The sequence below is a fragment of the Macrotis lagotis genome, chromosome X (genome assembly GCF_037893015.1).
Source record: "Macrotis lagotis isolate mMagLag1 chromosome X, bilby.v1.9.chrom.fasta, whole genome shotgun sequence".
Classification (NCBI taxonomy): Eukaryota; Metazoa; Chordata; class Mammalia; order Peramelemorphia; family Peramelidae; genus Macrotis; species Macrotis lagotis.
Genome location: NC_133666.1, coordinates 621,074,779 through 621,088,212, shown reverse-complemented (window position 1 = coordinate 621,088,212; position 13,434 = coordinate 621,074,779). Strand labels below are relative to the sequence as shown.

At 38.9% G+C, this 13,434-nt stretch overlaps 2 protein-coding genes across 7 annotated transcripts in view; one reads left to right on the top strand and one right to left on the bottom strand.

Annotated features, from left to right (window-relative positions):
* HSF1 (heat shock transcription factor 1) overlaps positions 1-13,434 on the top strand; it is an 84,922-nt gene that overhangs the window by 9,043 nt on the left and 62,445 nt on the right. The window lies entirely within an intron of this gene.
* Positions 3,502-5,297, bottom strand: LOC141500138 (uncharacterized). Its single transcript, XM_074203073.1, is given in 3 exon segments — positions 3,502-3,886; positions 3,888-4,789; positions 4,792-5,297. Coding segments are annotated over 3 exon segments (1,614 nt in total). The 5' UTR covers positions 5,195-5,297; the 3' UTR covers positions 3,502-3,577.

The following is a 13,434-nucleotide window of genomic DNA, read 5'->3' as shown; positions in this document are numbered from 1 at the left end:
TATCAAAGAGGGAGTTTTTATCCCAATGGCCAGACTCTTTGGGTTTATCAAACAGCAGATTACTATAATCATCTCCTGCTTTTACACCTAGTCTATTCCACTGGTCTACCACTCTATTTCTTAGCCAATACCAAACAGTTTTGATGACTGATGCTTTATAATATAATTTTAGGTCGGGTAGGGCTAAGCTACCTTCTTTTGCACTTTTGCACTTTGCACTTTTCATTAAGCTCCTGGCAATTCTTGACTTTTTATTTCTCCATATGAATTTACTTACAATTTTTCCTAACTCGTTAAAGTAATTTTTTGGAATTTTGATTGGTAGGGCACTAAACAGATAGTTTAGTTTTGGTAGAATTGTCATTTTTATTATATTAGCTCTACCTATGCATGAGCAGTTGATATTTGCCCAGTTATTTAAATCTAATTTAATTTGTGTGAGAAGTGTTTTATAATTGTTTTCAAAAAGATTCTGAGTCTGTCTTGGCAAATAGACTCCCAAATATTTTATATTGTCTGAGGTTACTTTGAATGGGATTTCTCTTTCTAGCTCTTCTGCTGTTTCTTGCTAGACATATATAGAAAAGTTGAGGATTTATGAGGGTTTATTTTATAACCTGCAACTTTGCTAAAATTGCTAATTGTTTCCAGTAGTTTTTTAGATGATTTCTTGGGATTCTCTAGGTAGACCATCATGTCATCTGCAAAGAGTGAGACTTTTGTCTCTTCCTTCCCAATTCTAATTCCTTCAATTTCTTTTTCTTCTCTAATTGCTGATGCTAACATTTCTAATACAATATTGAATAGTAGTGGTGATACTGGGCACCCTTGTTTGGCCCCTGATCTTATTGGGAATGCCTCTAGCCTCTCCCCATTGAGTATAATGCTTGTTGATGGTTTCAGATAGATACTGCTAATTATTTTAAGGAACAGTCCATTTATTCCTACACTCTCTAGTGTTTTTAATAGGAATGGATGCTGTATTTTGTCAAAAGCTTTTTCAGCATCTATTGATATGATCATATGATTTCTGATAGGTTTGTTGTTGATATAATTGGGTATATTAACAGTCTTCCTAATATTGAACCAACCCTGCATTCCTGGAATAAATCCTACTTGATCATAATGTATTATCCTAGTGATGACTTGTTGTAATTGTTTTGCTAAGATTCCACCACCGCTCTTGAACAGATGTTGGAAGACATGAAGTTTGCAAATGTTAAAGTGCTGTTTAAATATGAGTATAATTCTTGCTATACCTTTGTTATCCTGTTCAGTTGATGAATATCATACTATACCCAAACAAATGTTGTTGCCCTCATAGAAGCCTAGAGGTGAAATTAGAAATCATGTTTTTCAACTGTCCAGTCAATGAAAGAGCCCTTTTAAAGTATCTGTGACATTTGACTAGTTAGCCTCTGTTTAAATACTTGCAGTGATAGGAAACTCAATATTATTCAAGATGAAACCTTGATTCAGACCTTATTATGCACTCTGTACCATGCTGAGCATATGCCAGTGAAACAGCCCCTACCTTGGTGACCTGGCAAAGGGGTAAGGGATTTGAAAAACAAGGGCAGGAAAAGGGGGAGTACAGAGCCTACCTAAGGGCAGTTAAGGGAAGTCCAACATGGCTGCACCCTTGCTGCAGCAGTAGTCCCCAAGCTGGCATTTAGCAGTCAGAAGAGCAAGCTTCAGGGCAGAGGTCTCTTCAGGGTGCAAAAGTGGCAGCAAGTAGAAGTCAGGAAGGGCCAGCCCTTGTTTCTTCCTTTGAAACTGGGCATATTCCAATCCTTTCCTGTGAGAATCTGTAACAGTCCCAGCTAAGAAGTCACTGAGACAGAGACCTTTTATCAGTAGTCAATTAAACCAGTGGGAGGGGAAACCTCATATACAGATTTGAAGGAGAGCTCAATCATTGGGAAGCATTAAGAATTGATGAAAGGCATTGAATGAAAGTTAGATTGGAAAAGACAAGACAAAAATTGTATATTAGAAGAACAGACACGCTCAGACAACAACATGAAAGTTTTCAGCAAATACCATACAATTTCTAGGATCGTCTTAGTAACAAAACCAAATAAAACAGAGGATCAGCAAACAGAAAAATATGTTAGAATAATTCCTCCCGCTATCATCCTCCCTCTGCCTCCAAACAATACCATCTCAGAATCATAAGGAATTGTGCTCTAAATTTAATCCAGTCCCTCCTAGGGTGTGCTGACCCCCTCCCATTGTCAATCCTAGTGGTGCCAACAACCATGTCTAAGAGGCCTGGGCCCTGAGCTTCCTCAGTCCCAGCCAGAACTAGGAAATAAGCAGCCAGAATCTCAGCCCAGCTACCCCATCTATGACTTTTGAGAAGGAGCAAGGTACAAAGACTGGAATCCCAGGCTTAGACACCCTATCCAGGATTGTGTTATCTCTTGATGCTCCAATACCAACACTTCTGGCAGCTGCTGCTGCTGCTGTTGTGTTCAGTCACATCTAACTCTTCTTGACCCCAATTTAGATTTTTCTTGGCAAAAATACTTAAGTAGTTTGCCATTTCTTTTCCACTTCATTTTACAGCTGAGGAAACCAAATCAAAAAGGGTTAAATGACTTGCTAGTGAGTGTCTAAAGCCAGGTTTGAACTTGACCCTATTCTAGAAATTTTATCTACTGAATAACTTAGCTGCCCTTTGATTACTTTACTCTCCAAGTCTATAACTGAAAACTGAGGGTGGCTTCTTGTAGCTACTCACTTCTTATGATTTCATTTTGTTTTGTTTTTCAGGGGTTAAGTGTCTTGCCCAAGGTCACACAGCTAGGTAATTATTAAGTGTCTGAGGTAGGATTTGAACTTAGGTCCTCCTGACTCCAGGGTCAGTGCTTTATCCAATGCACCACCTAGCTTCCCTGTAGCTTTTCATTTCTACCATTTACTGATATCACTCTTTGAGAAATGATATCTTTATTACAGACACTTGTAAAAGTTTTTTCCCCAGATTTCATTTTTCTTTGTAATATTGGCTACATTGATTTTATGCAGCAAGATGTAGATCTATGGCAAGTTTCTGCCATACATACTCTGCTGCTCCATGTTTCCCAGCAGTTTTAATCAAATGAAAACATGGATTTGGGTGTTTAACCAACACTAAATAATTATGGTCATTCTCCACTGTGCAATCTCTGATGGTGACCAAGACTGGAGTGGAATGTAAAAGCCTTTCCACATTCATTATATTTATATGGTTTCTCCCCGATGTGGATTCTCTAATGTCTAGCTAGACTGTGTGTGAAAGGGTTTCCTCCCGTCTGTGGATTCTCTGATATACAGCAAGATGTCTGCCACCTTGTGAAACCCTTTCCAAATTGATTGCATTCATAAGGTTTCTCTCCAGCATAGAATCTCAGATGTACAGCAAGACTGGAGTTTTATTTATTTTGGGTTTTTGCAAGGGAAATGAGGCTAAATGGCTTGCCCAAGGCCACACAGCTAGGTAGTGTCTGAGAACAGATTTGAACTCAGGTACTCCTGACTTCAGGGCCAGTGCTCTATCCACTACACCACCCAGCTGCCCCAGGAGTTCTCTCTATTGATTACATTCATAAGGTTTCTCTCCAGTGTGGATTCTCTGATATCTAACAAGATTGGACCTCTGGGTAAAAGTCTTTCTACATTGATTACATTCATAAGGTTTCTCTCCAGTGTGGATTTTCTGATGACCTGCTAGACTCCCTCTGTATGTGAAATCCTTTCCGCACTGATTACATTTGTAAGGTTTCTCTCCAGTGTGGGTTCTCTGATGTTTAGTAAGACCTGAGAGATGAAAGAAACTCTTTCCACATTGATTACATTTATAAAATTTCTCTCCAGCGTGGATTCTCTGATGATCACTTACCTAGTCTTTCTTTGCATGTGTAAGCCTTTCTATACTGATGACATTCATAAAGTTTCTCTCCAGTGTGGATTCTCTGATGAACAGCTAGTCTCTCTTTGCATGTGTAAGCCTTTCCACAATGATTACATTGATAAGGTTTCTCTCCAGTGTGGATTCTCTGATGACCAGCAAGATTGGAACTCTGTCTGAAAGTCTTTCCACAATGATTACTTTCAAAAGGTTTCTCCCCAGTGTGGATTCTCTGATGTTTGGCAAGACTGAAGTTCCTTTTGAATGTCTTTCCACATTGATTACATTTATAAGGTTTCTCCCCAATGTGGATTCTCTGATGTACAGAAAGACTGGGACTCAGTCTGAAAACCTGTCCACACTGATTACATTTATAAGGTTTCTTTCCAGTGTGGATTCTCTGATGTTCAACAAGACTGAAGCTCCTACTGAATGTCTTTCCACACTGATTACATTCATAAGGTTTCTCCCCAGTGTGGATTCTCTGATGTACAGCAAGAAGGGAACTCAGTCTGAAAGCCTTTCCACACTGATTACATTCATAAGGTTTCTCCCCAGTGTGGATTCTCTGATGTACAGCAAGAAGGGAACTCAGTCTGAAAGCCTTTCCACACTGATTACATTCATAAGGTTTCTCTCCAGTGTGAATTCTCTGATGTTTAGCAAGACTGGATCTCTCTCTGAAAGTCTTATTATACTGATTACATTCAAAAGGTTTCTCTCCATTGTGGATTCTCTGATGTGCAGCAAGACGGCAGCGCTGTGTGAAACTTTTTCCACACTGAGTACAGAAGTAAGATATCTTACTATGGTGGATTCTCTGATATTGAGCATGACTAGAGTTCAACATGAAAGTCTTTCCACATTCATATGATTTCTCCTCAAGGTGGATCTGGTAATACTAGAACTCTTATTGAAAGTTTTTCCATGTTGTGTATATTTATATTCTTTCTCAACAATGTGAGTTCTCTGATGTTTACCCAGATGATCCCTCTCTTCACTGTAACAAGAATAGTCATTGCAAGATGTCATTTTCAGATTTGTACTCCTCTCATCAAGCCTGGCTTCATCTGGACAGGAGATCCTCACACCTTCTTGCTCCAAGTGGATGAACAAATGTTCTCTAGGAACTGGAAATCCCAAGAAAAGCAAGTTCTGAGCAATCTCCAGCATGACATCCTTGTGCAGCTGTTTCTGAGCATCATCCAACAGGCTCCACTCCTCTGGGGTGAAGTCCACAGCCACATCCTTGAATGTCATCACCACCTGTGGTGCAGGGCTATGTCTCCCAAGGGCCATTCCCTTTGGCTCTGGTCTCCCTGCCTGGGCCAGGCCTGGGTCCTCTGAAGACTGAGCTGAGGAGGAAGAAGGTTCCCAGAAGCAGAAAAGATGAAGTATCTCTTTTTCTTCCTGGGCAAGAGGCTGAGCTGATATTTTCTGTCATTGTCTTTTATCCTAGCTGTGTGATCCTGGGCAAGTCAATCAATCCCATTGCCTAGCAAAAACCTATAGCCGCAGAGGGGCCCCAGGGCACGGGCACGGGGGGGGGGGGGGGGGGGGGGGGGCGGCTCTCTGGCCCTGGAAGGAGGGGCAATGCAGTGGGGCCAGGGGAGGGGAGATGCTGCAGAGCCAGACAAACTGATATCACTCTTTCTTGCATTTATAAAGACAGCTTGCTGAAAGCCAAACTATTGAGCATTCCTGAACACAATACAGTCTTGTGGGGAAAATTTAAAGAGCGTTGGTCAAAATTACTGAATCTTTTTCCAAATAATTCCTGCATTAACATATCATCTAAAAAATAAAAACAAAGTTCAAGTCACAGTCAACAAAAGACAAGATGGCAAATATACTCCAGCTGACAGTAAATATTAGTGTGAAGAGTAATCCAGCATGCCCAAACAAGATCAGATTTGAATTGGTTTCTTTGAATATGCTCATGACTCATGAGTTGTTATTGCTATACTTTGCTATGCTATGGCCTTTGACATAAAATGTGGCTTATCTTGAAGTTAATCATTGTGTTAATGTTTTTAGCCTATATTATTTCATAATAAAAATATAAGCTGATTTTCTAGAAAACTACAACTTTTAAAATATTGAAACAATTCAGTAATTACAAATAATTTATGAAATGTTTAATTAAGTTTAAATTTTAATGTCTTAAATATGTTCAAGTTTATCAATAGATATATTACATTTTTAAAGACTTATGTGGGCTAAAATTATTTTTCATCTACTTTAATAAAATAAGGTTTAATTTAAAATTTCATTAAATTAAAATTTTATTAAAAGGGGGATATCTTGTGGCGGCTAGGTGGTGCAGTGGATAGAGAACCAGCCCTGGAGTCAGGAGTACCTGAGTTCAAATCCAGCCTCAGACACATAATAATTACCTAGCTGTGGCCTTGGGCAAGCCACTTGACCCCATTGCCTAGCAAAAAAAAAAAAAAGAGGGATATCTTGACAGCTTATTCTTAAGGAGGGGTTTGGAAACCATTGATAGTTCTCTCAGCCATTTCTCATATGTCATAGCTTCTGGATACTTCATCTTGCTCTTCTACCTCTGGGCATACCTTAACCCCACTGTCTTGCAAAAAAAAAATTCCTCTCTAAAATGAGGTTTGGATTCCATGACTCCAAAGTTCCATTCGATTCTACATTTATAATCTAAGGCTATAATTTCCTTAGTTCAGAATTCTCTTCCCTTATCAATGAAGTCTCAGATTTAAGCCTCTGACCTCTTAATTTGGTCCTTTGCAGAGCTGCAGAATAACTCATTGTTTTCTTTCTCATAACAGGCCTTTGGAGAGAAGACTGTTAAATTTGTCCCTGTCTTTCCACCTATCCCCATCCTCTTCTAGATGCATTAATTATATAGTTATTATCTCCCATTTCCCTAGCCCTGTGCTAAATAGATACTGGGAGGATATTGAGAAGAAATTCAGTCTTTTTCCTTCCAAAGGCATACATTCTTATTGGGGAGATGAAACACAGAAACATGATTAAAGAACAATATTAGACTACATGTAATTAGTGTACAGCTAATTGTACATCATTGTGGGCAGGAGTCAACAGAGAAGGCATTGTAGAAGGGACCTCAAAGTGTGAAGAGGATTTATAGATGCTTTGAAAGTCTCTGAGATCTCTATCTCATTCTTCATAAGTTACCTGTTTTTTTTTCCCTGAATCTTCTCCACAGAGGTGGTTATTCTTCATTTGTTCAGTTGTGTCCAAGTCTATATAACCTCATGGATTATATAGCATCCAGACTTTTCTATCCTTCACTATTTCCCTAAGTCTGTCCAATTCTTGTTTATTGCTTCCATGACACTTTTCATCTCCTCTACTATCCCCTTCTCCTTTTTCCCTTCAACTGGTCTTTTCCAGTGAGTTCTGTATTCTCTTTGTGTGGAAAAAATATTTAAGCTTCAGGTTCTCTATTTATCCTTTTAGTTTATCATCTAAATTAATTCCTTTTTAAGTATTGACTAATTTAATTTCCTTTCAGTCCAAAGGACTCTCAAATTCTTTCCTAGCTCCACAATTCAAAAGCATTGATTCTGTGTTGGTCAGATTGCCTTATATTCCAACTTTCACAGCCATCCATTTCTACTTGAAAAAACCATAGCTTTGACTATCTGGAACTTTGTCAGCACAGTCATGTCTCTGCTTTTAGTATGCTAGATTTGCAATAATTGTCCTTTCAAAGAGCAAACATCTAAAAAGATAGAAAACTTTAAAAAGCCATAGTATCCTCATAAGAGTTGAGCAGTATGTAAAGAATAGCTTGTAGAGGAAAAGGGGTTTCTAGATTTTGCATGTAATTTTGGGGTAACATTCTAAGTTCAAAATTAATCTTTTTCTTGTTCGGTGTATGTCACAGACTTCACTGGTTCTTCTTCATTGTTCCTCCTCTTAAATCCTCAAACAGCCTACCTCTATTGTACCAAAATATTTTGGCTTTGGTTGCAGTCCTAACTTCAGAATCATAAACCACTTTTGCATCTATAAATAAAGCTTGAGCATTTAGTTCCATGCAGGTCATTAGTAAAGATAATGAGAAATCACTAGATTCAGACCCCAGGGAATGTATTCTTACCAACTCATTCAACTTACCTGTGCCAAACAAGATAGAGGATATAGTTATAATATCTTACATTCCATAATAAATTCCAGAAATCTATGGGTTGTTTTACTCAGAGTAATTCTATCAAATAGGAAGTACAGGGGCATCTAGGTGGCGTAGTGGATAAAGCACTGGCCCTGGAGTCAGGAGTACCTGGGTTCAAATCCAGTCTCAGACACTTAATAATTACCTAGCTGTGTGGCCTTGGGCAAGCCACTTAACCCCATTGCCTTGCAAAAACCTAAAAAAAAAAAATAGGAAGTACATATATTAATTAGCCCCATTTACAGGTGAGCAGGTGCAGCAACACAAAAGCAGACTACACTCCTTATCTTCTGACAGCTTCTAGTCTAGTTGGGATCATGTCATGTATGAAAAAAATTAAAGAAGATTAAGAGGGCAATAAAATAAGATGATTCACTAACCTTATACATATTTCTGTATAATGGGAGACGTGTCCTATTAGTCTTACCAGTTTACTCATGTATGTGATAGAGGACTTTTTCTTTTTCCTTACCTCCTTCCTGGCAGAAATCATGGAAAGACCTTCCAGACTTGACTGGGTTCTGGCAGTAAAGTTGGAAAAGACTGAGTTTTACCTACCAACAATATTCTAAAAAAAAGAATTTCCCAACTAATATGCATGGTTTGACCCAGAACTCCCTAACATTTTCCAAATGAGCCATTTTCCATTTTCTCTTTGTGAATCAGAGCAAGATCAAGGGAATCATAGAATTCCAGATTTGGATAGAGTTGGAAGGGACTAGAAGCCTCAAGTTGAGGAACTGAGGCTCGGGAAGATTGTAACTTACCAAAAATAATTTTTATCATGCAACTAGAAGCCATATTCCTCTACTGATTCGGAATCCTCCTGAACTCAAGAGGATTTGCAGCAATATTTGGTCTGAGGACTGGCCATCTATCATAATTGAATGGTACAGTTGACTTGTATGATTTTTTTTTAAAAGGCTTAATAAACACTTATTTGAGGCTGGAGATACATGTTGATCTCATTGTTGTGAGTGTTCCTATCAGTGGTACAGATTGGATCCCATTTTTGCCTTCTCATCTTGTGCTTAGATTAAGGCCACCAGCAGTCCTGACTAATGATAGATTATTGATCTTGGAGAAACTGAGTCTGTGCCCTATCCCTTACTGAGGTTATAAATAGGATAGCTGAGTTAGAATTCTGTGGTTCAGGTCTCTTCGCCCTTTCTTAGTCTAGGTAGGATTAGAGAAGATGGGAACACCAAGGCCTTTCTAGATAAGGAACCTAAAGCAGGCATCTTCTCATTGCCCCAGTTACCTAGAACAAGATCCTTTAAATCTGAGTTTTGTTTTGTGTTTCTTGTTTGAAGGGAGGAGGGAATTACCCAATTGATATTTGTTTAACTCTATTGATCTTCTGTTTTACTTTGCATTATTTTCCACTGATCTTGAGTGGTCTTAGAAGAAGACCTTCTTAACTGGAAACTTTCATGTTGCCAATTTTGCCAGCAATCTCTGCTCTGCTTTCCCAATTCCCAATTTTTGTCTTGTTCTAGTTTTTCTAATTTTGCTTGTATTCCTAAATGTTACATTTGTTTCTTTGACTCAGCTTACCATCTTATCTTTGTTGAGATTTCTGCATGGTTTTATGGATATTCTGAGGACACTCTAGAGTTTCTCAGTTTGAATATCTGGGGTAAACGGTATATATAGAGGACCATTGAGCTGGGTCCAAAGAAGCACAAAGGAAAATGTTTGGATTGCTGTCAGGAAATTGCCAAGTTCATTTACTGACCCTGTTTCCTAATGAGAGCATAAACCCATCTTTTTAGTACTAAGATTTTGCCAGTGTTATCAGATAGAATTATCTGAAACAGGACTGCCTTCAAAGAATTGAAAAAGAATACATACATAAAATGGAAATGAGGGCAGGTAATTAATAATAAACATTTGTGCTTATTGTAAAGCACTTTTCAGATATCTTATTTTATCTTTGCAACAATCCTGGGAGGTAGGAGCTACTGTTATCCTCTTTTTACAGATGAGGACACTGATGCAGACAGAAGTTGAAATGACTTGCCTAAAGTCACATGTATAGTGTCTGAGACCAGATTTGAACTTGTCTTCCAGACTCCAGACTTAGCACTAATAATTTCTGTAATGTTAAACTCTAAATTGACTGTCATGTGATGTTACTAGAGGTCTTCAGAAAAAATGTAGAGTATGACCTGTGTTTTTATTTCATTGTGATAATCTGAGAGCCTGTGAAGACAAGACTTCACTCCCACTGACCTCTAAATCTGATCATTTATTGTTGCTGTGAGGTGGGGAAGGGCAGGGCTTGAGGGCAAGAATGCCTACCTATGGAGTTTTATAGTACCAAATGTTGGAAAACTCTTTCCTGCATCTGAGAAAGGCTGTGTGACCTTATCAAAACTCCCTAGATGTTCTTTATTATAGCTCTCTTATCATCTCCAAGATTTCTCAGAATTGTCACCTCCAAGTATTAGACTGTGCTTCCACTAACTAGGTCAAGAGAGGATTTCAAATTGATTCTTCTCCCCATCAACTCTTGGGTAGAACATTTAAGGTTATCTGAAATTGTTAAGGTTAGTGGTTTCTTGTTTTCCCTGGCCCCATCCTAGGGGTCGGGCATTCTTAGCCCTCAGGGCTTTGGCCTGCCCAAATCTAGGGCCAACTAAAGAGGCACAAAGCAGTTCCCAGAAGAGAAATTTGGATGCTTTGTCATTCAAATTCCCTTAGTTCCTGATCCCTTGGGGTACACCCTGGCTTTGGCTCTGCCACACTGGAGCTGTGAACTACAGGAGAGTCAGATCCTCTGCTCTCCCACCCAGATCTTAGTGGGCTCCAAAGAATTTGTGACATCTCTTACTTTACATGTTTCTATATTATTCACAATGCCTAGTATTTACATATAGTGGGCAGTTAGTTAATATTTTATTGCTTGACTGATTCAGTGCAATTCTGCAAACATTTTTACTGATGTCTCCTTTATACAGAGTTCTGTGATGAAAACCTAGTCACAACTTTCATGGAACTTGCTCTAGTTAAGACACAATAAGACAACTAAATAAAATTAGTATGGAATACAAAATTGCATGAAATACAGCTGGAAAAATAGATAGCTGTGACTACCAGATGGAGAAATTTAAATTTTATTCCCTAATACTATAGTGAGACATTGAAAGTTTTTGAGCAAGGAATTAATGTGCAGAGCTCTATTTTCAGAAGCCTAATTGGACAGCCTGTTCAGGAGAGATGGAAATAGGGAGTTCCTTTAGGAATCTAAGGCACCAGTCTCAGTGAGGGGAAGTATTAAATTTGGGGTCAGAGGGCCTGAGGTAGAACTTCCCTTTGGGGCCTTATTGATTTCACTTCTCTGGATCTGCTTCTTCAGCTGTGAAGTGAGTGTGTTGGACCTGATGACCCCTAAGTGCTTCCAACTCTAAGATTGTGATATCCTGGGTTTAAGTGAGGTGTATAGGGGGAGAAGGGAAGAGAACCTAATTTGTGGAAAACCCTGTATTGAACAGTGAGGAAACCAAAGTTTAATTGAGATGTAGTTATTATTTAAAAGACTTTAAAATCTAGTAGGGTAATAACAGCTGTAAACAACATTACATGAGAAGTGTTATGTGAGGTGTGAATCAAAGATTGTTCCTCATTGGGACATCCAGGAAGATTTCATGGAAGAAGTAATATTTAATTGGGCTTTAAAGACTTAGTAATAGTTCCGTGGGTTAAAACATAAATGTTGGGCCAGATGACTCCTGAATACCCTTTCAATTCTGTGATTCTCTGGAACAGTGTACAATAACAAGGTTTATTTGATCCTTCTAAAGAAGAGAGTTCCAAGAATGATGAAAACTGCCTGAGTTGGGGCTTTGGGATCAGGGTGAAGTGGTTGACCTAGGTATAGGGTCTGTCCTATCTCAGTCTTGTCTGTTTATAATTTCCATGGAATGCTTTGGTACACTCCCCACCTATTCTATGAAAATCTGTGAGGTCAAGGATGTCTATCACTGCACACCCTGGGAAGCAATTGAGCTTCCCAGAATGAAGGAATAGATTTATTTTTATATTTATCAGTCAGTCATCATTTCAGTTCACCCAAAGGATAATGGACCTCACACACAGTATGCATAAAAAGAGTGAAACCTATAATCATATTACCATTGCACATAAAAAACAAACAAACAAAAGACATCTTCAAAGAGATAATACAAAACCCAAAAGGAAGTAGACTGGTTGTGTAGCAAGGATGAAGCCACAAATAGTTTTTAAATACTTATTGTGTATATGGCACACAAATGCTCTATTGATAGGAACTGATGAGATCACCTCTCTATAGAAAGAAAAGGGAAGAGAACCCCAGACAACTCCTTCAGGTACTCTCTTAGGTACAGGGCATTAAAGGAGGAACAACCAGCAAAGTCCCCTGGTCAGACATAGAATAACCCAGACAGCAGTTTTAGTAGAATCCAAAGTGAAGAAAGTGTACAAAGGAAGGCCAAAGGCAGTTCCTTTCCTCCAGGAACTCCCACTTTACTGGAGGAGACCCACCTGCAAACAGCAGCAAACAAAACAGCTTGATCAAACTGGAAGAACTTCACAGAATGCAAGGAGAAGGCATTAAGAAAGATCTGTAGTATTTGAACTGGGACTTGAAGGAAGCTGTGAAGGAGAAAATAATACCAAGTTGGGAGATGGAGGCTTGCATTTGAAGAATAGTTAAAAAAAAAACAACACATTGTCATTGGATTCCAGAGTGTATGGTAGGCAGTAAAGTAGAAGACTAGAATGGTAGGAGGAGCTGGATTGTTATGAAGGACTCTGAATGCCAAACCAGAGGATTTTACATTTGATTTGATCCTGGAGGTAAAAGGAGCCACTGAAGTTTATAGGGGAGGTGACATATTCAGACCCTATTTGACACTTTGACAACTGAATAGAGGACTAGAGTCGGGAGAAACCTGAGGTAGGCTGTTGTAATTCGAGGTGTGAGGACCTGTACCAGGTTTGTGGTAGTGTCACAGGAGAGAAAGGTGAATATTTGAGAAATGTTTCAATGAACAGTCAACAGACCTTGACAACAAATTGCACTGGAGGGGGGTGGGGAGTGAAGAGTTGCTGATGACACCCAGATTGGGAGACTAGTGGGGTTGATTTGAAAATCATCAGAACCGAGATAATTGTATCATAAGAACTTATGAGATCACCAAGTGAAACAGAAGAATAGGACCCGGGACAGATCCCTGTGGGACACCTATAATTAGCAAGTGTGACCTGGATAAGATCCAGCAAAAGAGACTAGACAAGCAGTCCTGATAGGAAGAAGAACCAAGAGAGAGAAATGTCCTGAAAACCTAGAGAGAAGAGAATATCAAGGAGAATATGACTG